The sequence below is a fragment of the Triturus cristatus genome, chromosome 2_2, assembly GCF_964204655.1.
Source record: "Triturus cristatus chromosome 2_2, aTriCri1.1, whole genome shotgun sequence".
Taxonomy (NCBI): domain Eukaryota; kingdom Metazoa; phylum Chordata; class Amphibia; order Caudata; family Salamandridae; genus Triturus; species Triturus cristatus.
Genome location: NC_140582.1, coordinates 203,920,047 through 203,945,716, shown reverse-complemented (window position 1 = coordinate 203,945,716; position 25,670 = coordinate 203,920,047). Strand labels below are relative to the sequence as shown.

The 25,670-nt window shown below is 42.6% G+C and overlaps 1 protein-coding gene across 2 annotated transcripts in view; it reads left to right on the top strand.

The window, feature by feature from the left end:
* Positions 1 to 20,832, top strand: part of PKD2 (polycystin 2, transient receptor potential cation channel) — a 156,588-nt gene extending 135,756 nt beyond the window's left edge. The window contains exons 12-15 of one of the 2 annotated variants that reach the window (XM_085641181.1): positions 266 to 383; positions 6,793 to 6,953; positions 12,500 to 12,647; positions 15,801 to 20,832. In XM_085641181.1, the coding sequence (XP_085497307.1) occupies positions 266 to 383; positions 6,793 to 6,953; positions 12,500 to 12,647; positions 15,801 to 16,058 (685 nt within the window). In that variant the 3' untranslated portion in view covers positions 16,059 to 20,832. Of the gene's footprint in view, positions 1 to 265; positions 384 to 6,789; positions 6,954 to 12,499; positions 12,648 to 15,800 lie in introns of both variants that reach the window. The other variant, XM_085641180.1, reaches the window with a different exon arrangement.
* Positions 20,833 to 25,670: the final 4,838 nt, after the last annotated feature.

Here is a 25,670-nt window from a genome sequence, read left to right as displayed (position 1 = left end):
TAAAATCTAAGTCTATTTAGAATTGTCTCCCAAAAATGAATGCCTTCAAAAATGCAAGCTATAATCTAGATTTTTCCTTCACGAAAGTGTCTAGTAACCTTGGATAAGGGATTTATTCTCCACAACCTGTTGATTTTATCTGAGTTTTAAGCTTTGTGTTCTCTTGATTACTGATAACAAAAACTTTTTTAGGAAGCATATCATGCATGTGTTTTTATTAGTAAAAGTCAAATAAAGGCTTTTTGTTTCAATTGTGGTATTAAAGAAAAGGCCACACTGATGCAGAGATCGAGGCAATCTTTGCCAAGTATGACCAGGACGGGGACCAGGAACTGACTGAGCATGAGCACCAGCAGATGAGAGATGATCTTGAGAAGGAAAGGGTAAGTAATGCTTGTGTTGACCTGTGTTGGCATAAGCTGTTTTGCCAGTGCACTGCAATGAATAGTTTAGCATTTCACAAACACTGGGTATATTATATCAATGATGTAAGGAGCAAAATGTGTGATACACGTTTTGTCAGTGGCTGTGGTCTATTACCGAGTACCCTGGTGTCTTTCTTTTCTCTTTTTACTCTCAAGCTTCCATTCACCAACACATGGGACATTGTTCCGGCTGGTGCCTGCATGCCTGAAATGGTGTTCGAGTAGAACAGAGGTACTGTTAGGCAATTTCATTGCAGCCACTGGGCAAGTTCCTCTATTAGAGGGCAAAAGAGTGCTTCATCTCCCTATACGAAATTGGATTATTGGTTGAATGTGGTGTGGTACATTTTGATTTAATGACTGGAGGGCAACCTGATTGTTATTTCCCTCTCATGCTCCTTTTTGTGTATATGAATGTGGTGAGAACCTACTTCAAGTAATATTCACAATCCGGGTGAAACACAAACGTCACAAAATAAACCTATGATTAACCATCTGGTAGCTTAGCACAAAAGCAGTCAGGCTTACTTCGAGGTAATGTGAAAAGTATTTATGCATCATTTAAGTAATAATAAAGTGAAAACACAACACAAAAAGAATCCCAAACCAATTTAGAAAAATAGAGAATATTTTAACAAATCAAATGACCCCAAAACAACAAAACTTCAATCAGTAGAAATGGAGTTTGAGTTTGTAAAGTTTAATGTAAAAATAGTGCCAAAAGGCGCAAGGTGCTAGCAAGTTCAGACCGACTGCGATGGATGGCTGTTCGGGCACAGGAACAGGTTTGTTCCGTTGGGAGTTATGCCTTTTGTTTGTGGTGAGAGGCTACACAGTGCTGCGATGCAAGGTTCTGCGTCGCACCGCATTGGGTCCATGTAGTACCTGATCAAGAATTGCGCGATTCTGCGATGTGTGGCTCTATGTCGGATTTGATAAAGCTGCCGATCAGGGGCTACACGGTGCTGCTATTTGTGGCCCTACATAGTCCGGGCACCTCCTTTGTCGAACCCTAAACTGGTTCTGATCAGTTCTTCCCATTTCCCAGGTCTAGCTTAAGCCTGGCAAGAGAAACAAAGGGATAACGGGACCAGTTGTGTGGGCTGCACTTTGCTAGTGGCAGGGTAGGCATCTTCGGCAGTCAGGAAGGAGCTGGGTACTGCCCCCTTGCTACCCCTTTGATGCTCAGGAAGGGCTGGGTATAACACCAACCTGTCCTGCTCAGGAGAAGAACACCCCATTCCCAATCCCAAGGCACTTTTGTCCACTGTCTGGAAGGAATACACGCGAGCAGTAGCAGCCATGTGACACTGGCAGAAAGGTACATTTGGTTATGGCAGAAGAAACGGCAAGTCTCTAAAAGTGACATTTTCAAAATCTGAATTTAAAATCTGAATTTGCCTTGAAAGGGAATTTTAAATTACAATTCAAATGAGTGGAAGAAGTATTTCTTTAGCTCTTCCCAAACTGAAGTTGCCACTTATTAATTGTAATAAGGTTACCCAGTGTTAGGCTATGAGAGCCTAGCCTTGCCATAGTGAAAGAGGACTCTTTTTTTTTTTTTTTTTACTGCTTGGACATGTAAACCTGAGGTATATATGCCCTACATTTGAAATACCATGCACCCTGCCCTAATGGCCTTTAGGGCCTACCTTAGGGTGACTAATAAAAAGTAAGGTTTAGGTCTGGCAAAAGTATTATTTTGCCAGAGCAAAATGACAGTTTTAAGACTGCACACACAGGCTGCAGTGGCAGGCCTGAGTTATGTTTAACAGTGCTAAATTATTTGGTGGCATAGCGGGTGCGGCAGCCCACTAGTGGCATTTAATGTACAGGCCCTGGGTGCATGTAGTGCCATCTATAAGGTACTTGTAAGTAAATGAAAGGTACCAATTAGGTGTATACCAATTTTACCATGTTTGAAAGGGAGAGAACAAGGGCTTTACCACTGGTTAGCAGGAGTAAATAAGTGTGCAGAGGCCTAATGCCAACAAAAATGCGTTCTGCAAAAATAAGGTAGTGAAGGCCAAAATCTGGGGGAATACCATGTTCACTGTAACCTGCACTGGTTGCCAGTTTCTAGAAGGATCCATTATAAGGTGCTTTGCCCACAGAGCCTATGTAATAGGCTTTATGTTGCTTTTGTATTTTCTTCCTAATCTAAGCGATAAACCCTCGATTTAGAAAGGCCCTTGGGGGCAGGGGCAGGGGGCTTGTACCTTATCTGTTGATGCTTTCTGAATTTGAAATACACTATTTCTCGGCCCGCACAAGATAAGAGTACAATTCTATGCTTAGGAAATTCATCTATTGGTTATCTTCATATCTTTTCCAATGTTAGTCAGTCTGTGCCAATATACCTGGATGGGGTTTTTACAGACAGCGTAAAGTGCCTAGACTGAAACAAGACAAATATGAATATAGTGTCAGGTGAAAGGGAAAAAGAGAAAATACTTCTTGTAGGAACTGGGGTCACCAGTTCCCCAGGGGGTAGCTTGGCGCGAGCAGGCAGGCACCCGAAAGCTTAGGTGTAAAGTGACCATACAGCACACACATCCGCTGAGACAGGAAACGCACGCAATGATTGACACCACGCCCGTGAATTTGAGTAAAAATCAAATGGCTTTTATCTATATCAGAATCAGGGCAATCAATACTCACGGTATCTCTATTTCATCAGAGCATTTCATCAAGGATACACATGTCAGTTCATCAGATCATTTCATCATGGATAAACATGCCAGTTCATCAGAGCATTTCATCAAGGATAAACATGTCATTTAAGGCAATTACTCAATATTTCATTAGGCAAGAATATAGCCTACCATCAGGCAGGAATAAACCTATCATTTAACCTGGGTAGCACCCGCAAACAGTATTTCCTTAGGCCAAAAATATCCCGTACATCAGGCAAACGATCAGCCCTTCATGGAGCAGGAGTCAACATGGCCTTGGGCCGGATTATTCCCCGTTCCCGTTCCTGGGGTAAGTGGGGGCCAACAGGGCCCAACGATAGTCCTCCCGGGGGAGGGGCGAGCTCAGGGCCTCCCTCCGGCCTTCCGCCCTCCTCCCCGGGGGTTACCTGTTCCTTCGGCCTCCTCGAGGCCCTTGGGGCGGGGTTCAGGCAGGGCGGGGGGCTCACTCTCCTTGGAGCCCCTCCCGCCTGCAGTGTGGGCTTCCCGGCGGTGTCTGGGATATGCGGGGAGTACGCGGGGGCCCCCGGCAGGTTCGGATTCAGCCGGGGAGCCCCGCGCTGGCAGGGAGCCGGCTCCAGGCCCTCCGTTGGTCCCTGGGGCCCGGGAACCAATTCCAGCAGGCCTTTAGGAAGGTGCACCCGCAGCAGCCAATGGCAGCGCGGTCTTCGGGGCGCGGCCGCGAGGACCAATGGGTGCGTGGTGGGGGCGGAGTCTGGGAGGACCCCCCGTCACGTGAGGTGAGATGGCGGCCTCCGGGCCTAGCGCGGCCCACTCTGGATTCTGGGGGCCCTCTCGTGACTGAGGGCCGCCGCGAGGGTCGATCAGCGGCCGGGCCCTCCCCGGCGGAGGAAGTGCCCAGGTTGCGCCAGCGATGGCGGGGGCCCCAATCCCTTCAGTGGGCCCCGGGAATGTCAGCGGCGCTCTGCCCACGCGATGCAGAGCCAAGTCGGTGAGTGCTCCAGCAGCGCCTCGGGAGGGGGGGGGGGGGGCTCCGGTACCCGGTCAGCAGTTCTAGTAGTATCGCCGGTAACCCAGCGCTTCTCCAGGCCCAGCGGGGGAGCGCTGAGAAGCAGAGCAGGGCAGTTCAGTTCTAGGCAGGACAGGTCACGCGACAGTGGCAACTCAGCAGCGGGGACCCAGATGGAGCCAGGGTGCGCAGGGGTATCACAGCGCCAATACCTGGTTGATCCCCAGTAGTCCTGTGTGTAATTAGTGGGTCTTCTTGGCGCTTGATGGTTCCTGCGCCCTTAGTGGAGGATTTCTTGAGGGGGCGGGGGGGTTGAGTTGGTAGCTGAAGGCAGGATGGGAGGTCACTGCAGATGATCCCTGGGTTCCCCTCCCGCCGGGCCAGATCAGTGGGCTAGTCCAGTGTTCCTCACACAGCTTGGAAGGCAGCACCTAAGCCCTGTCCCTCCCAGTGGTATAGGTCCCTGACTAGGCCCTACCGCCTAAGTCCCCGTAGGTTCCCCCAGGTCAGCGTTGCCCCAACTGACTAAAAAGTTTCCCGCCTTCCCTTATATATGCCCAGGTCAGGTGACTACACTCTCAGGCGGCAAAAAGCAGACCCCTCCCCTGTTCTGGAAGGTTCCCTATTCTAACTAGGGGCGAAAAAGGCGGCTGGTGTGGCAACAATGTTTTAGGGTCCCAGCCAGCTCCTGGCAACTAGGGCGCTACTAAAAAGACCACTCTGCAGTAGCAGGGGCCTGTGGCAGCCATGTTGGAAGAAGAGAGCAACTGCACCTTAGCATTGATTAGCAATGGGAAGGCGCTCGGAGACCAAGGCCAATGAAAAAGAGGGTGGGAAAAATGAGGCAAGGGCGAAAAAAACAGGGAAAGACCATCCTAGGGCTGACAGGTCTAACACTTCTCTACAGACTCCCAAAGTTGAAAGGATAGGACACCTCGCTTTCGAATTCATCATGTCCACTTATAAGGGATACCTGGACTCTTTACACATCATACCTCTTTTTGGTATACTGTATAAAGTGATAGCTTCCTACAATTACCAATTGGGGAACAATTGTCCAGTTTTAGGGAAATAGATCTGGTACTGGGGATCTGGTTAGCAGGAACCCAGTGCACTTCTGTCAGAATTGCATCAGGCAAAAAGTGGGGTTGACCATATCAAAAAGGGGCTCTTTCCTACATTGACTGTGTACGGAGAAGGTTGGAGGAAGTTGTAGCCAGTGACAGGAATAGGTTGATCAGCACTAGCTAGCTCAACTAGAGCACCTGCAGCTAAGTTGAACCATTAGTTAATATGGCTTTGGTGTGGAACATCACTCCTGACGATATGTCTGAATAAAAGCAAAGCTGTTAGGTTTATAATTGTATTAGGAGATTCGAAGCTGTAAAAGTAGGTGTTGCAAATAAGCACTCTGTCCAGGCACTTCACTGCATGCATGCTCACAAGAGGTAGCTCTCACTAGAGTATCTCTCAGTAGTACGCTTTGTAAAGAAACACTCAGTTCTTATGGCTCCACATTGAACCATGATGTTTGGACATTCCTGAAAGTTGGTCCAATGACGCATCTCTGGAATGGGTTTATTGAATTCCAGTGGTGTCATATGCCAGGTGGTGTCAGAGGACGTGCTGCCCAAAAAACATCATGAATGTTTTTTTTTTTTGTTTTTTACTACTACTTGCATACAGACGACTGGTTTGAGTCCTACACTGCAATACAGTTTGTTGAAACCCCAAAAATGAACACAGGGAATTTGTTAAAGGACACCATGCTGTGTGTATTGTGTGTGTCTGAGAGTGCTGCAGTTTTACTTTATTTTGCTTGAGTGGGAATGTCCTTGAATGGGTGCAAATCCCGTCACATTATTTTAAGTGCATTAATTTATCCTAGAGAGAGACCCCTTCCTGGGAGTTTGAAGCCAAATCAGTTTTCATGTTTGTTCCCAGATCTGATTGCATTTCAGTTTAGTACCAGCCCGAGAGCTATTTATCATGGTTTCTAGCTTGCAAATCCATTATCTGGTCCAACTCTTTAAGTAGGGCTTTGGATCTGTTAAGAGACATATACCAAGGTCGTCACAGTGGTTTGGACAATCTGAGGTTAGGGACGCATATTGTTATATGTATCTAAATGACTTGCTACTTACTCCATTGATAAGAATGATGCCCCAATCACTGACTCAAAAGCTCTTTAGTATTCCAAAATACAGAATGAATCGGTGGTCATTTCCTTTCAGGTATTTGAGTAACAGGAATTCGCTTCACCAGGTGTGGAGTCACAAGGCATGAATTGTTTCCAGGAAAGTATCAAAACAGCAGCAAATGGGTTTTAAAGGGTATTTTTTTGACACATTAACTTTTGAATATCATTAGTAGCGTTACTAGTAACAGACATGTGCTTCCTCAAAATAAGTTATGCATCATTGCCACTCAAATACCTGTGAAAGAAACTGTGCTGCACTGCCCAGGTGGGAGATGGGGCAGATTCAATGGGTATTGCGTATTACACCAAAGTGAGCGCTTTAATGATCGCAGGATGAATAGTCATTGAACAAGATCAGTTGCAATGTGTTTTCGTAGTTATCCCTGTCTGACGAAAGTAACATCAGTTGTTTTGTCTCTTCGTTTAGTTTGCATAGGGCATTAATCTTTACTGTCCATAGTACTTGTCGGCAGTAAGCTGTTTTTCTCAAATTCACTCAAGGAGGATCTTGAGCTAGACCGCACCTCGCTACCACGACCAATGAGTGGCCGCAGTTTCCCTCGCAGTCTGGATGACTCTGAAGAGGATGATGACGAGGACAGTGGGCACAGTTCCCGAAGAAGAGGTAGCAGCTCCAGTGGAGTTTCTTATGAAGAATTTCAAGTGTAAGTTCATTAATATTGTTGAGGTTTGAATTTTATGAATTGAGTATTGCCAGCTCATTCTGTGAACTGCCCCAATACGTCGTCTTCTTTCTAGTGATATATATAACCCTGAAATCCCCCACACACTTTTTCCGTGAGCCTTAATTTACAAGTTAGTGACTGAACCAAGACCAGTTGTCAGCTGTGACCCAAGGCCCTTGAGCCACTGGGAGTGACGGAGGAGACGGTTTGAAGCAAATTATGGTCTTTTGAAGATCCATAGAGCTCAGCACATAGAGCCCAGCAAGCTAGTTAAATGGATACTATTTGAGCACTGAGAAATACTGCAAGCACCACAGTTGGCTTAAAGGGTGCAATCTTGGATGTTTAAGATTTTAGTCTTCTCTTCTATCCCGGAGATCAGTAGAGGGTGTCATGAGACTACTGCGGAACTTGGAAGAGGAAGGGGTGAAAAGTGAATGTAAGGCTATGTTGTCAGCTCATTCTGTGATCTAAAGTGCTTTTAACCCATGCCTTCTTATGCTGGTATCTGGGCTGACAACTGTAACTTCTTCTTATTGTGCATCTCTCCCCATCCCCGCACAATGTAACTAAGTGATATAAAGAAGGGGGTGAATGCCAAATGCGACCGCCAGGACTCCTGCAGTAGGTGCAAGAGTAGCCAATAAGAACATTTCAAAACCACCTAGCAAAAGCTACCTCCACACCACAGTACTGGCAAATAAGTGAACTTGTTTGATGTAATGAGTAATGAGTATATTAGCAACCCCCAAAGGGTACAAAAATCGAGCATGGTAAACAATCAGAGGATGGAACAGTAACTGATGGCCCTTCAAATCAGCATTTATGCATTCTGGCGAGAAGAATGAGGGAGTTCTTTGAGGCAAGACTTGTGTGGATTTGCTCACGTCTGGACAACTGGTAATGGGGGGGGGTGGGGGGGGAAGGTAATCCAGTGCCTGTTGACAACATTAGATTTACTCTGGACTTTACAGGAATCCACTATTGATTTAATTGGCAAACATGCCCACAGGACCCGTGTGTATAGATATCAAACACCAGTAGATGATGACTAGAGGGTCACAACTGGAGACTTCAAGGCGCACTGCTGGCTCCAGGCTATACAACTCACCCCCAAATTCATTAATGATGAAACTAAAAATGATGAAGCTTAATTATTCAGAAAGAACCTTTTGAATCCCAAAAGGAAAAACATGAAGAAAGTGGGCGGGAAACATGTAGAGATAACCTAGGAAATCAAAGATGGAATTGATTTTTCTCGTCTAATAGTGGAGCCCACTGAAAACACTTAGGGAATAGCTTATTTATTTATGTAATTGATATTGTGCACCTCATTAGGAGTCTTGGAGAACCTTTCTTGAGTTTAAGCTAAGAAATAAGAAGTTGTTCTAATTCATGCAAGTGAGAAACCATAGTATGTACATGCGATCAAGGACAATCAACATGATATACATGTGAGGTAAGGTAAAGATTTCTAGATAATCCATTATTTTACAAGAGTGAAATTATATATTAACAAAACATACATCGAGAAAACAAACGGGAGAACAATGTCATCGAGTTAATGAGATGTTTATGTGGTGTAAGATCTCAAAATAGTGTAAGGCATGCGCTTAAAGATTCCATCATCTTCATCTGATGAAAAGCAGGAGACTAGGCCAGATCAAGCCGTTTCCGACTGCAAAAATGCTTTTTCATATGTACAAATTATGATTCGGTTACTTGTTACCAAATCGCAATTTGGCATAGCGATTTGCTATTTGGAAGGGGCAAGTTTAGGGGGTTTCTTCCAAATACTGAATTCCAGTGCTATTTATGAATGTTTTGCGACTGAATTATAGTTGCAAAACATCAATTTTTTTTATTGACTACTAAAAGGTAGTGGTAACTATTTGCAAATGGGAAGGAGTCCTCAAAGGACGCCTTCGCTTTTAAGAATGTTAAAAAATATGTTTAAGAGCAAGCAGTAGTGGTCCCACAGATCATTGCCTACTCCTAAATAATGAAACTTAAAAGTTTCATTTTTTTTTTTTTAAACACCTCCCATTTTCCTTTAAGGAAAACAGGCTGCGTTTAAAAAATAAAGTTTGCTTTATTAAGCAGCAGTCCCGCAGCAGGCCCCCAGCAGGCCACTGTCCCTGTGATGGCTATTACTTCTAATGGGGCTCAAATTGCGACCCACCTCATTAATATTCAATAGGTAGGTCGATTTACGACCCTTAAGAACTGCTATTGAAACTTATTACGTTTTCTTACATTATGAATTATGATTTCCTAATTACGATTAGCTAAGAATCGTAATTAGGAAATATCAATTCCTACATTTTGCACATGTGGCCCTAGGATCCTCTTGGGTTGTGGTCTCTCCTGTTTACCAGGTGCTGTTAAAAATACACAGCCATTAAACCAACAAACTGCACTGTTGGAGCTCAATGCAATCCAAGCAGAATTTACATTCTGCCTTAATCATAAGGTTTTCCTGAGATCAAGCCCAAGGAAACAGGTGCTTCAGTTTCCATCCTCCATGAATGAGAAAACCTGATAGCTAAACCTGGCAAGAGGGGGATTTTAAATAGACAGTACTTAAGATCTTTAAGTTAAACTATTACATTAATTTTTAAGTAAAGGTAAACAAATGGACCCAATATAAATAAGCATATATATAGCTGTATGAGGTATTGATTAGAAACGTTTCTATTTTTTTTTTTTATCAAGAATATACAACATATTTTAGATAATGTGACCGTACATAAGCATTAGACATAGTGGTACCAAGCATGATGCTAAGTTCTGCGACAAATGCTCCCTGATGCATCTGAAGGCTATCAAGGAGCAGCAAGTCAAACTAAGTAATTGAGCACAAGAAACTGGGTCAGTCTCAATCAGTGCTTAATTTGAGCCAGTAGTTTCCGGTTCTCTCAACTGGTACTTAAGTACCAACACTTAATTGCCGGAACCTGCACGTATGACAGCTGCCACATGGTGACGGTGTTTGTACTATTTAAAAATGAGCAGAAAGACAGTTTTTTGTTAATCCAATTTACATTAAAAGCTACTAATACCTGCCATCCAAGCCATTCTTAAAGCTTTGGTGGCCTCAAACAATCTGAATTATCCCACTTCAGTGAAATGGTAGGTAGTTGGGTGAGTACAGTGGTAATGTGTGGTGCAAACCGCAGTGGCCTTCTGACGAGGGTTCGGCACTTACTTTTTTACAAATGAAACACTGCACTCTAGGTTAAGAGGGCACTCCAAGTCTGGTTCACCCTGCATAAGTAAATCCAAATGGAAGTTGAGAGACAAATTGAAAGAAAAGCACAAGAAGAGTAACAAGCTAAACTCTACAATGTCTAGTTACTCCTTCTGCAAGCAGAGGTCGTCATTCGAGGAACCCGACAGCGGCTTCTAACTCTGACTCGGATCCATTGCTGATTCCAAGCCAACGTTTCCCCGAATTCTTGGGCCATCGCTAACTCTGATGCAAATTATAGATCTCAAGGTTCAGGATCCCTCTAGAGTGCCTTAATGTACCACTAGTCTGTCAGGGCCTTCATTCAGGCTTCTACGGGTGGGTCCTGCCCCAGCGCCGATTTGACCCTCTACGCAGTCAGCCCACCCCTCCTTCAGTGTTGGGTAATGCCTCTACTCCAGTGCTAAAGCCTTTACCGGATCTTTTTTTTTCAGTGCCACCCCCCAACTCGAGCAAAACCTGTGCCAGTTCCAATACCGGTTTTGGAACTGGCTTCGGCAAAGACTGACCCTATGTCATTTCAAAGCCTCACCTCCAGTTGAGAATGATTCTTCTTCAGTACCCCTCGCCTGCAATATTTCCGAAGAATGGACGCTCTTTCTTGCTCCGATTCTGGTGACCTTGAGCATGTTCCCCCTAATGAAGATGATGATGATCCCTCCACAACATTGGACCCAAATACCTCAACGAGAGTCAGTTTCCACACACCCAAAAGAACTCTCCACGCATCCACAGAAGCAGAACAGGCGGAAGGGCCTTCTACTACCTCGCAGCCAAAACCTGGAACGAACTCCTGGTCAGCATCAGACGATCCCCTAACCTGCACATCTTCAGGAAGGACCTCAAGACCTTGCTCATCGACCGATCCAGAGCTGCCTAACCCCCCCCCCCCTGCGCCTTGAGACCCTCACGGGTGAGTAGTGCACTTTATAAACCCCTGATTGATTGATTGAGGAGGCTCATTACTTGATCCCTCCTCATCCTACTAATGCTGACTTATACCTTGATGTACAAAATACCAGTGGCCTGGATGCTTCCAGAGAGACTGAATAGGATTCCCCTTTAGGCCTCCTAGCACAATACAGTGCTTATTTTGCAATGGTGGTACATAGGGCAGCAGATGCACTGAATTTACAACTGATACCTAGATAATTGAAATTTTGCAGCCAGGTCCTTTGACTTCAGAACCCTTGTTGCCTTTTAACACTACCCTGACTGAGTCCGTCATGGTCGCCTTGTCTAAGCCTTGATCAATCTCGTTTTCTGAAACATCTGTAGTGATTCACACAGGGGACAATCTGTGGTCAAAAGTATCCATCAGAAGAACAAAATCCTAGCATTTGGTAACACTCTTTCTGTTTGGTACTGTATCTCTTTCTGCTTGGCACTGTACCTAACCGCAGATTCGTCAGCATTCACCTTCCCCCTCACTCTAGTGTGGCCTTTTGGAAATTAGTAAAGTTCCAAGTTAAACTTGCTCAGTGTCAGCTCATTTTAATCTTTCTTCCACACTCTGTGCTTGAGGGTGCAGAAAAAACAATAAAAAACTAACATCAGTCCGTAGGCACCGAACCTATATGCAGTTTCATGTTGTCATGTCCGGAGGTGAGACGGAATTGCAAGAGGCCAAAGGATGCGCCTGGTGGTGCTTAGGAGGTATTGCAAGAGTTTCCACATTCTGTCTGGCATGATTGTACAAGGTGAGGAATATCCAGTTGGATAGGGTATCCACCAGAAAAAAACATTATAGGTAGCTGTTTCTGTGTGGTGGGTTTTGTCCATAGTGGGCAGCTATCAAAACTAGTGGCCGTTTGTGATTTGTACTGCATCGCACAACCCACAAATTCAAGCTGTGCATGCACCTTTCTATCTCCATTTTGAATGATACACTTACAAAGCAACTCCGATCAGATTATCGCAGGCACATCTCTCCTCGTTTTTGCATTGTAACCTGTTAGACAAAGGTTTTAGTGGTATGTTAGCATGTTTTGCAGATATGGGGTTTTTATCCATATTTGTTTATGAAACCACAGTACTCTCAATGGCTGGAAATGGGTCATTTTGGAACATTGTTAAATTTTAACACCTTAGTGTACTTTTTTTGTAGAATTAACACTCAATTCCTTAACCCAAGTACTTTGCTTTATTTATGATAGTTGTGTATATATACTGAAAATTGTTGCTACAAGGTTTGCACTTATCTCATTTAAGAGGCACAACAAGTATTTATTTTGAAGCAGGTCTTTGTTTTGATTTGGTTTTTTTTACCTTGCAGTCTCGTCAGACGGGTGGATCGCATGGAGCACTCTATTGGAAGTATCGTCTCCAAAATAGATGCAGTGATTGTAAAATTGGAAGCAATGGAGAGGGCCAAGCTGAAAAGGAGAGATGTACTGGGCAGACTGCTTGATGGGGTGACAGAGGTAAGAGTTTCAGTTCATGTAGTGGAAACGCAGATCTATACATACAAATATGTTTATCTGTTTCAAAGACTCCTTAAAAAAAGGTTCATGAGGTGACCACGACAACGGTATGGAGCGCGTCACCTTGAGAAACAAGTGTCCAGGTGTTGAACAGACAGCTGCGAACTGTGCATACATTTTCAGTCAATCAGTTGACTTTTACACTCCCTTTCAGCTTAGCATACTGTTCACTGTATACCACGTGACTCGCCACACAACATACTCTTCCAGTGACCTATCTCCCATCACTGACCTTTGCTGAAGGGCAGGTACTTGCTCTGCAAATGTAACAGACCTGATCATTTGTCCATTTTCAGATGAAGGTCTGTGGCTCAGAGTTACACAGTATGTTGGCCATAAGCGGCTAACTGACAGACATGCCTATTATAGTTAGTGAACATTTAATTTTCTCTGTTTTATATCTTTAAACTGTATAAACTTGCAGTGATATTCTCCTTGGCAGGCAAATGTTGCACAGAGGTTGCGTGCTCTCTGGGGCATATTGTAAATTATTTGTACTTTTCAACCTACATGAATGTTACATTTGTTTTACCACATGTTCCGACAATTTTCCATTTAATTGACTTGCTGGGCGTGAACAAAACAAGAATATTTTAAACTTACTGACATCGGACGTTTGTCGCACTGTGTAAAAAAAAAAAAAAAAATACTGGTGAAAAACATGACTGGTTATGCAGCACTTTTTAGCCAGTGTTTAAAAATATTTTTGCATGTACTTACTTTTTAGTGATGCTTTTAGTAGCCATTAACAGCCGAGCACTACCGAATCATATTTAATGCCTTGAGCCAAACATCAATTTTTCGTAAAGTGCGTTTAGCATGGCTGGCTGAAGGAGTCTGTGCAGAAAAACCAATAAAAGAAGAAAAATATTTATTGTGCGGTGTTTTATGCACGTTATTTCTTAATCCCGAGGGCACACATCCTTTTACTCATGCCTTGCAAAGATTTTTGTACAGAAAACCTGGCAAAAATGAAGGTGCAATGCTAAACAAAGACCCAGCAAAGTGTTCAGCTGTTGCACAGCACAAAATATTTGAAGTACAAAATCTGCTTGAAACTGCCTGTTCTGATGGATACTGCTAACTGCGGAGTCCTCACCTTTAGAAAATTTTCCAGGCGCCTGGGTCCGGAATTATTTCATAGCAATGCTCCCATGTGCTGCATATAAGTTCATCTCCTGCATGCTAACGTGTGTTCCCTTCTTACTGAGACTTCAAATACAGAATTGAAGCTAAGCTCCCTCTTTCATCACTCTTTTGATGGGTATAAAAACAAAATCGAATGAGCAAGGGAACAATGTTCTCTCCAGAAACTACAGGCTTAGAACCATGTTCTGACTGCAGAAAACAGATGTCAATCACTGACCCGCACCAGGTGTCTTTGGTGTTTGGGCTTTTGGCATTACTCCAAGTCCTGGGAAGAGTGTGCCCTCTTGCACTCATAGGCGATGTTGAATCGCACAGCTGTACATCACAAACCACAGAAAGTAGTCACGGGCCGTGCGTAAGTCTTGCTGTTGCTCTGGGTCAATAGCCCAGACCCATCCATGCTCCCTAGGCCCCTTCCGTAGAAGTCTTCTTCATGGTCGAAGTCTTGCAGTATATCTAAGTTCATGCAGAAACATAAGCTGGCGAAGCGGGATTAGACAGCCATCCCTCCATTCTATATCTGACAATTCCACAGCTGATCTCAATGTGTCCCAAGTTCCCTATACAGTTGGCGACTGCTGCATACCAGGAAATGCAGTTGGATTATCACCGTTTGATCCATCTTCTGTGCGGTCTGAACCCTTTGGACCCACTGCCAGTTCATCACTGACTCTGGTGCAGACTTCAATACGTGTTGCGAAATCCACGTCTGTCCCTCCTGGTTCACAGAAAGTTTATGAACGATTTGCAGCTTTCTGTCTAACACCGGAGCTGACACGGAGGAAGAATCAGAGAACACCAGCACTTCGACCCCTGTCTATGGTTGTGCTACAAATTCGCTACGTGCACCCAGTCCCCACACTACCCGAGTCTAACCCTACACTTCCACTACCGCAGAGACACTCTCAGAGGCTCCATTGTCTTTTTGTTCCAATCCTAACCAGAGCTTATCACCAATTGGAAATGACGATGGTGAGGATGGGGATGATTTACCTTGCCCCCGCCCTTTCCTTTCATAATAATGACTGGCTTTACATGGACTTTGAGGAGGGCGATGGGCTTGATATTTTCCCTGATAAAGGGATGACATCACCTTTTGGGCCTCTAACGAAGAAGAGTGTTCCCCATTTGCTGTGGTAATACAATCAGCGACGGAGGTCCTAGACCTTCAACTGCCTTGTGGTTAACTCAAGACAAATGTCTACAAGGACGTTTTGTAAGCTGGGCCAGCCTTATCGGATCCCAAGCTTCTGTTCAATGAAGCCCTCACTTTGTCCTTTTATCAGATAAATCCTGCCAATAATTTTAAGTGGTACATTTCTTAAATATCTATAGCCACTTTCTCAGGCTTAATGTGTCTTGCAATTAACCTAAGAGCCCAAAATGTTCTTGCAATGTTGGTCTCTTACTATTCTACAAGAGCTACACCTTTGGCATTGTCTAGGGCTATTTCCTTGATATGAATCGGTGTTGAAATTACACCTAGACTCTTCCTCCTAATCGCAAAACTACTCATTCTTTAGGAGATGAACCACTGCCGAAGAAGTGTTACATAAAGTCACATCATTTGCAAACACAGAAACATTAATTGTGGCATCTACATTCATTATGAGGGGTGTCCTCATTTAAAAAGTAGACTATTAAGGGGCGGTCTCCAGGTAGCACAAATAGAAGAAAGCAATATGTGGTATCATTGTAGAGTGCTTCTAGAGATGGAGAAATTGAAACCACTTACAATACACTTTAAAAAAAAATGTATGTAAGAAGGATTCTTCATCCAAATTAATTTGTATATATGCTGTGTCACGTATTGTAAAAATGTTGCTTTGAACACTTATGTGAAGATATTAGTTGTGCATGTTTATGTGGTAATAGTACTTTATAATATCCAGATTCTCAAAGGGCCCTTTTGTATGTAAACATGTGTATGTCTCTGAATTTCAGGATGAAAGGCTTGGCCGTGACAATGAAATCCACCGTGACCAAATGGAGCGGTTGGTGAGGGAGGAGTTAGAGCGCTGGGAATCTGATGACACTGCCTCCCAGATGAGTCATCGCTTGGGGACACCGCTTGGAATCAATGGCCAGCCCCGTCCAAGGAGCTCACGCCCTCCCTCACCTCAGTCCACAGAAGGCATTGATGGAATAGGGGCAGGCGGAGGCGGGAATGCTGGAGGAAATGGGGGAGGCAGCCATGTGTAGCCAATGGCTCTTACATATTATGATAACAAAGGAAAGTGCTGAACGTAAGCTGTAAATACCCTATTTATGTGTCCAAATCAGTCTTCTGGTTGCAGTGACCAAACATCAGTTGTCTGTAGTCTTTTCAGATGTAATTTATTTTTGTTTTCCATTTTCCCTGCCCAGCGATCATGAATATTTATCCCATCAACAAACTGTGCTTAGATAATGTGCCCAAAAGAGAATCGGACAGGTTATAGATGAAATACACTTCACTATGTTTATGCCAGTGTTTCGTCATAAGTGTACATGATTAATTTGTAACCTTTGTTGTTGAGAGAATTCACAAATTCATATTTGGATTCATGTTCCACAAAGGTTCAGACAAAGACCTAGCTCAAAGGGGTAAAAACGCATTGATGATCATGGTTTGTATTTGCAGAGACAATAACTTTGTTTATAGAGGTACACAAATTCTATTCAATTACAAAACTGTGGCCTCAGATCTCGGTTTTCTGCAGTTCACAGTTCCCCTTTGTTAAACATTTTGTTGAAAAAAACATCACCCATTCCTAGTCAAGGCAAATAAAGAAAATTATGATAGTGATGAAAATAAAGTCTTAGACAAAAGATAAGGAGACATCATTTTATGCACTGGGACCTTGAGAGTTGATAGTATTAACATGCATTTCAGTTTTATCAGATAATATGCCTCCCTTATAACTCAATATTTTTCCTTTATATATGCATATCCATGTTTATCAGTGTTACAAGTAACTGGCACATAATATTTACCAACTTATTATTCCTAAAACAACTTTGTAAAGGACACACTTCACTGGTAGAGGTCTAACCATGTCATATGGGTACTGCAGGAGGTAAAACAGTTTATATCTATCCAGGACACAGCCTGAGAGTAGTAAAGTCTTGAAACAATCAGAATGTCAGTATCTCTGTTCTGGGCTCAGTAGTACTCATGATAGTGAAATGAACCAATCACCAGCTAGGTATTCATTGCAATTGAATGGCTCCCCCACAGATATCTCACAAAGACTAATTTAGGATATTGATTTATGCACACCCCCCTACTAGCCCCTTTTTTTAAAAGATTTCCTCTGTCCACTATATGAAAAAGAGTACTATCTCAGCATCAGAATTCTGCATGTTTTAACTTTTTTAAAAGTTTATAAATATGCACCAAAGTGAATTATTAAGTAAGAAATTCAATAACGTGTTGGGCCCTGTAAAAGGTTTCAGTAATATAACCTGGAGTTCAACCCCTATAGCTATAGCACAGAGCAGGCTGACTTAACTTGGAAAAATGTGCAAATCTTTTATAAGTACCAAAATAGTTTAAGTCAAAGACACAACACAATAAAAATCCCACCCTAATTTATATATAGAGAGAAAGACGAATTTAATTAGCAAAATTACACCAAACTGACAAAAATACAAAAAGGGGAACCGGAGATTTGAGTTCTTGAAGTTCTAAGCAAAAAATGGCAAGAAAAATAATGTGTCAAATGTAAGTCAATGGTCACAGTAGACCAGTACCAAGGTGTAATTTCGTGCTCACCACAATGGAGTCTGGGTCAGATACACTAAATGAAATTGTCCTGGTGGAAGTCTGAAAATTAATTGGTTGTAAAAAGTTTCTGAGTCCCACTTCAGAAAAGGACTTTTTGAGAAGGAAAATCCTTCCACCTCCATGGACCCGAAGTCTGGATACCTGAAGCAGATTGGTCCTGCTGATGCTTTGGAGATTTATCACTGAAAATGTTCTAAGTTCCAATGCAGACTTAGTTGTTTTTTCGGAGTTGCCGAGATTTTTGAAAGGATGTAGCTGAAATCGAATCCAACGCCTTGGAAGTCAGATACTTTTTCTGGCGATTCCCGTTGAACCCCTAAAGGAAATGCTTTCAAAAGTTTCCATACTTTCTTCTGGTGCCCAAACAACCACAAGAGTGCACTTCTAAGGACCCCAGGACTGCAGGAGATGCACTTATAGATTTGCATAGTGTCAGCAGGAGTCCAACAGCAGGGTCTAGTCCGTATCCAATTGCTGTTGGTCAGCTGGCCACTTCAGAAAGGTCTCTTAAAGCTTCTTGCATTCCTGTAGCTACACAGGAGGTCTGCCAACTGAGCCTTGTAATCCACTTCTTTATCCTGGGTACAAGAGGGAGAGGTCAAGCCATTCAGGTCTGCCCCACTGGTCTCAAACAGAAGGTGCAGTCCTTCATCTGTTCTCCAACAGGTCCAGAGAGTGTCTGAAGAGGATGCCTTGGGTGCCACACTTATGCTTGGCACTAGCTAGTGGTTAAGGGTAACTCCTGTCTCTTCCCTAACCAATAGTGTGAAAGTTCTCAGGGCCAACTCTACCCCTTTTGCATCGGTTCCTGTTTGCCCTACTGCAAATAATCCCATAGTGCACCTTATTTCCAAAATGGGGAACCCTTCCCCCATATGCGGTGCCTGTGTGCCCACCCAGAGGCATGACCAGTTTAATAAGTAGTCCACTCCTTTGTGGTCACTAAAAACTGGTTCTGGGGTAGCTTTCATGCTACTGACTTTGGGGCCAGCCTGACTCTGGGGTACAAAGGCTGGAACCTTTCCAGGTGTGAATTGGCCTTTACTTGTGGCAAGGCAGGACCCTTTGAAGTTAATTAAGTTCCTGGGCCCACACCAACTGGTCGTACTTCCAGGGAAAGAAAACACCTCCACACTCCCAGGTATCGTCTCAGCTATGTGAGCAGTTTTCATGTTTCATTAATGGCATGCGCTTGATTGAGAGCTGCTTGAAAGCAAATGCAGATTAACCTTCAAGATTATCAAGCAGGTAAAAGGTAACTTTCTTAAAGTTATTTTTCCTATATACTTATAAACCAATTAATGTCACTATTGAATTAGGTTTTTAATAAATACTAAAAAGAGTGGTTGTATTGTTTTGCTAGCTGGTCCTAAACCCTACACGATAATGTTAACCTGTACTGTAGTTTTCTCACAGGACATCCAGGGCCTTCCACCGTCAAAACAGCTTCTGGGGTCATGTCACTGTAGGGCCGTCATGAAAAGATATTTTTACCTGTCCACTTTCAAATACTGTGCACCCTAGCTTGTCTACTAAAAGGCTTACATAGACATCACTTATTTTTTCAAAAGGAAGGTGTTTCCCTTGTTAAAATGTTTATTTTGACAAGTCAGACTTCAAGGGTAAGCCTGAAGCCATGTTTTCCTTGTCACATTAGTGAATGGAACAATATGTGCTACAGTGCACAGGTGACATTTAAGTTCCCATGACATGGTTGTAGTTTCTACATTATATAATGTGGCCTTATAGGAGTGTTAAATACGCCATTCACAGCTAAGCCGATTTCGCGTGTTTTGATACCCTAAACTACATACATCAAAACTGATAATCATGCATGATCATTTCGTACGGTCTTCATGAATGATAAACATAATTAGCATTGCCAACTTCACCATAGCAAGCGATCTAATCTCTACGATTGCATTTGGTCTTGTGGTTTTTGTGTCTCTCCTCCCACTGTACTAAGTGAAATGCAAGGATTGGCTCTTTTGGAAATGAGTCATGAAGGTACCCTGTGTTTGTACCTTCCTTGTCATATGAAGAAAATCAGTTGTAATATCTTGTACTAAAAATGGGGATGATACTTTTTTTTTTTTTTAAGTGAAGAGATTGCTTGGAGGTAGAGTACATAAATACAGAATGTATAATCTTACAGAGGACAAATGTGACTTGCACACAAGATGCTTTCATTGCTGCCAAGAGGTTTAGTGCTATGTGTACCACCATCAGCCATTCCTGCCTCTTCAGCCAAAAATACTCCGTTTTTTTTTTTTAGCCCATACGTACAAAGTAAAAAGGTCAAGTCACAAAGACGTGTGGGGGAGGGAGTCCCTTCGAAGATTTTGTATTTTAATTTGAAACATAAACTTTCAGGTTGAGAATCACCAAGCCACATAAGTAGGTTTGCTGTGAGATATAGAATATTAAATCCATGTTTTAGTACAGGCAAAAGGGGTTAGAAACATCAAAGCTCAAAAATGCAGGCTGCAGAAGTACCACTGAGCCCATCCAGTCTCCCTCATCATGAATGGACTCAATAAAAATATACTACTAGGTCTCTGGGTTTCTTTGCTTAATCAGCACTCTTATTTTGCACTTTTCACCACATAATCCAGTATTGTCAATTGTAACACATTCTTTAAGCTACGCAAGCTGTTAGCCAACTGTTTCTGCTTCCACTTACAGTTTTGGTTGTTTTATGCCATCTAAACAGGTCCAGTTACTTGTTTTGTTTGCCTTTGCTGATCACCTTGATTTGCTGTGCACACTGCTTGCTGTTTTAACACCATAATCTCCATAGCAAAAGAAACCAATACATATATATCCTTAGGTATATTTTTTCTATGTCTGTAACGTGTCGTTACTGTGTGTTTTTTAAACAAACTTCATCTTGAAGTGCAATTATGATACATGGAGTATACCATGTGGTGACAAATGTGTCCTGCAAAGTGCAGGGTCACACGAGTAAAGTTTCATTAAGGAATGTGTACACACCTAGACTTCTATAGCACTGCTGCACTGTAATGCATAGGGACGACGCAATCATTTTCATTGTATCCACCACCTATGTAGCATTTTGCTTTGTCATTCTTATTAAGAAGTATGTAACTGCTTGAGTTTTCCATGATGAACAATGGTTTATAGTTCTGTTATACGGAGCACTTGACTTCCTAATAAAGATTGCAAACATGTAAATTAAGAATTGTATATATGTTATATTATGTGACCTTATTTACAGTCTGTGTGGGGTTGTGTTGTGTACATGCCTGTAAGCATTACAGATCGAGCTGACAGATTGTACGTGTTGAAACGCTGTGGTGTAATAGACCGTCATTTTGAGTGATTCACGGCATTAACAGTATGTGCTGTACACGTATGTCAGTATATCAAACATAACAATTGTTAATAATATTATAAAAAAATAAATGAGCGCAGGCACTTGGACTTTACCCAGTCTCTTTAGTTTCACTCCTCATCACTTATTCTGGACATCTATCCCCAACCTCCTCAGCCCCAGATTAAATCTTCCTTAAGATAAACTGGTTGTTTAGTGACATTTTTAACACAAGTCTTTTTTAAATTGTACACATGGTTACAGGTAATGGTTGTTATTCTTTAAAGTTCTCAAACGCCCTATGTGTAGAGTAGCATTATATGAGTAGCTTAATAAAAATAAATGGAATTGACTTGCTACACTTTTGATCCTCAACATACACAGATGCAGTACATGGGTATAACAACTGTTCTCAGTTTCTTGCATTCCTCGTAGTCAAGTTAGTGTTTCGAATCTGGTATTGATTCACAAACCTGCTATTGATTCACAAACCTGCTTTGTTTAGAGGTCAGTTGTTTGTTCTGGGATTCTTTAATTGCTTTTATTTAAAAAATTAAATTAAAAAAAAAACATAAGTTCGAAGTGGGCTTCAGCCAAGGAGTGTCTACAAAAATGGTCTATTGTAACAAGGATATCCCTTTGCCTTTGTTTTTGCTGAAAACAGTTTTCCCTTTTGGTGGGTAACAGCTACATAAGAGTGAAGGGAACTCAAAGTAAAGAAGGACAAGAAACAAAAAGAAAAGGAAATTAATCTGCTGTGTTAACGTTCACACCAAGTGACAGCGCCATGCTTAATTTTATTTTTAAGTTGACCAGGAAGAGTACATATGAGAATGCATGCAATGTTTAGGAACTGCATTGTGACTGAAGTCTATGAAAGAAATGAAAAATTTTCCACGTATAATCCAATGTTTCTGAGACAAATGAGCACATGGTATTCACTGCCCACCAGGAATTATCCGGAGGACGCATATGAGGCTTACAGCAACCTCTGGGCCAATACAGTTCAAGCTCCGTATTGGGCCTGGTAGATCATATTTCAGAAGGAAGCTCTGGCTTTGGAAACACAGAAGATACTGAGCTACATAGTGTACCTTATATAGAAGGGATGTTGTAAGTTTCATCGAGGAAACCTTTGAGGAGCTCGAACCCCAGAGAACTTTGACTGAAAATACCAGGGGGGCTCATTCACTATATTTTGACCCACGGAAGCGCAGCAAGCCTTCCTGCTGCGCCTCCTTGCGTCAAAATAAATGGGCAGGAATGTGTGGTATGTAGAAGATATGGCTCATTCCTATCTTTCTCACCTGCGCCGGCGCACAAACAGCAGCTGTGCGCCAATGCAGACACCCTTGTGCTATGTTGCAAGGGTGCCTGCGTTGTGGTGCTGATTTTTTTTTTTTTGTGCAGGAAGTTGTCCCTGCACAAAAACAATCTTTGAGAGTATTTTCCTCTTGCGCATAGAAAGAGGAAAAAACAAGGAGAAATAAAAAGTATCCTCGTTGTGCCACTCCTACGCCTCCCTTCGGGAAATCTGGGAATATGTCAGGTTCCATGGATTTTGCATGGGAACACCCATAGCAACACCCATGGAACGCCTCTTTCACGCACTGTAATGCTGGAAAGCGTCCCATACTTGCAAGTCCATGAAAAGTCATGCAGGGTGACTTTACGTGGCCATGTAAATATGAGCAAGCCCATTGCACCGACGATGTATCAAAAACAGTGGTGCGCAATGGGCGTGTAAATGAGGCCCCCAGTGCCTGTCAGAGCACTTTACATAAGGACAGATTTGTTCTGCAAAAAAAGATTGACATGAAGTTACTCATAAGAACAGTATTATGATTTTTTTAAGAGCAAGTTCAGTTAACAGGAAGTTGCTCCATAATTCTTTCATAAGCCAGTATACAGGAGCTGAAGATCTTCCACAGTTCAGTGTCAATTTGAAACCGTGTTTGGTCATACCTTTATCCTTTTGCATTGCGTGTTCACCAAGAGTGTTCACGAAATGTTCGTCCGCGATAGCTCATTTCGGATTAGTGTGTGTTCATGTTCGTTCCTACTTTGAGGATTGGCTGGTCAGAGAAATGCTGGAAATACACAGATGGTGCAGTTATTACATCATCAGGCGTTTAGAGTGTAATAAATAAATCTCATTTCACACCAGGACAACTGCAGACCCTCCTGTGAGTCTTTATAGACAACTGAGCAGTTGGTGGTGGTTCCCATATAAAAGATAGCTTCCTTCCTGAACAATGTTTCTTTCTATCAAATCTAACAATCTCTGGCTGTGAGGGAGGTGAAGAAGTTTCAGGGGATGATGTTATGCATCCACCTACTTCTCCAATCCTGATTTCATATGATGTTACGGTACCAGGGGTGACAAAACTGATCATCACAGTCAGAGATTGCTCTGGGATCAAGTGGTTGATTCACAGAACATGCTGAATTTCCAAAAATGGCACTTTTGGAAGTCTCCGCACAGGGGAAGTCATTCACAGATCCTGAGCCTAAAGTGACCATCATGACAGATGCAATCCTAAAAGGATGGGGAGCACACACAGTGGGACTAACGGAGCACAGATTGCTGAAGACTCATTTGCACATAAATGTTCAGGAACTGAAGGCTGAGTTCAGCACAGATGTTTGTTTCAGGCACTCCTAGAACAAATTGGTTTAGATCAATACATTACTTTCTGGTAGAAAACAGGATGTGTTAACCCAGCGATCACAACACACAATATAACTCTGGGCTTTGCAAAGACAGATCAGTCTGACAGCACAACCTGTCCCAAGGATAGAAAACAAGGTGGAAGATTCTCCAAGCTGCAACTTTAAAAAGATAAACACATGAAAAATGGACACAAACATGTAAATATGTAACTATTTTGTCAGTGTGGAACACTGCATATATAACTATTTTGCAACAAAAATCAAAACTGGTAAAAGTACGTATATTAGTACTGATAAAACGGATCAGTAGACAACGTCCTGTGGGTTTTGCCGGTACAAGGCATTTCAGTCCTATCTTCTGACAATTATACTTCTACATGAGGTCAGTGAGAAGACGCAACCACCAACGATTGCAAGGTCGATGTTGTAACCAACATGGACTGGACAGACCTATTTCTGACATATGGTGTAGCAAAAAGTTGCAAATACATTTCAGGCTGCTTGCTGTGGAACAGAAGAATCACAGCCCCAGTGAATCCAGGGTCATTGATGTTAGCAGCTTAGCTAAGTAAAGCAGTAGTTTGTGTACCACAAGCTGATTAAAATATGCATAGAGGCCAGAAGATCTCAACAATACTGAAATCGAAATATTTTTACTATAGAGAATAAAAGACGGTACCACCTATAACTGTGTGAAAAATTATATCACATGCCAAGTAGGCAACAACCGCCTTAATCGAAAACATTGCTGTCAAACATCTCCACAGTTGCAACTTGGACTTCAGTACATATCTTTTGGAAACATGGATGATGCACATATAAAAAAGAAACCACAAGCTTGCCAGTACTTCTCCCACCGTAATCTGTGTAAAGTGTGAGAATCTTTAAGGCATCACAGAGAGCATTACCTCTCTTCATGACATACAAGAGGACCTGAAAGCCGTTTTACAGTATTTAAGCCTCATAAGCAGCATATTCACCTTCTCTTCAGGTGAATTTCGAGGCTTCAAGGAATCTTGTCAGAAAACTCTCCACTTTATTATAGACTGGATTCTTCAAGAAAACTTCTTCTCAAGCCGACGAGGTGGAAGCTGATGTTTTAGCCAACCTAGAATTTGCCTTGGACACCTGAGGAAACTCCTCCTCAAAGCCCTCTGGGTTATTATGAACAAAGATTTAGGAAAACTATTTTTTTCAGGATTTCCATTTCTTCAACAGAATGGCACTGCAAGAGAAGTGTAGTGAGATGATCTCAGTCTGCCGGTAAATGCAGATTATTGATGTTAGCCTTCATTGCCTCTTGCTCAACTCCTTAAAACCTGCAACTTCCTCATGTGGGCTTTTACTCCACCAACTGAGGCTCCCTTAGATATTTACTGTTTTTTTTAATCTCTTTATTGGGTTTTGAGCATAAAATACACACATCTTGCTGTTGCCAAGTAACATTGCAACTCAACATAGATTATGATACTGACGATATTGCCTTCTGCGGGACAAAGTGAATACATCATATTGCACAGTTACAGTCGGTAAACAGTGATCTTCATTGCTTAAGAGTGCAATGACATGAAGCATACAGAGTTTCAAGGAGGGTGTTCGTCGGGGTGGGGGGAATCAGTAGTGCACGTGACAGTGCTTTCCATAGTTCAAAATCATCCAGTGCTTTATCTGTTCTAAATTGTGCCATTCTGATTACCACTCGCTGTTGTCCATTCTGTCAGAATCTGTATCCAGCTGCGGACCTCCAGGAACTTTGTACTCAGCCAATGATTGGCCCCCCTGCGCTTCACCAACAGCGCACAAAATACTTTTTGATTTCGTATTTACTTTTAATGACCACAATCACCAGTAGATCTGTAGATGAAGTCAACAGCACAGGTAATGACATGTTCAAAGTATTTTCCCATTACCTTCCCCCCAGTATGCAGCAAATTTGATAGAGATATCTAGCTGCAGATTCCTTACCTATGAACTTCCAGGCATCAAGCTGGATCAGGAAGATTTTTCTTAGCAGTACCCCGGCCCGCCTGTTGGTGGG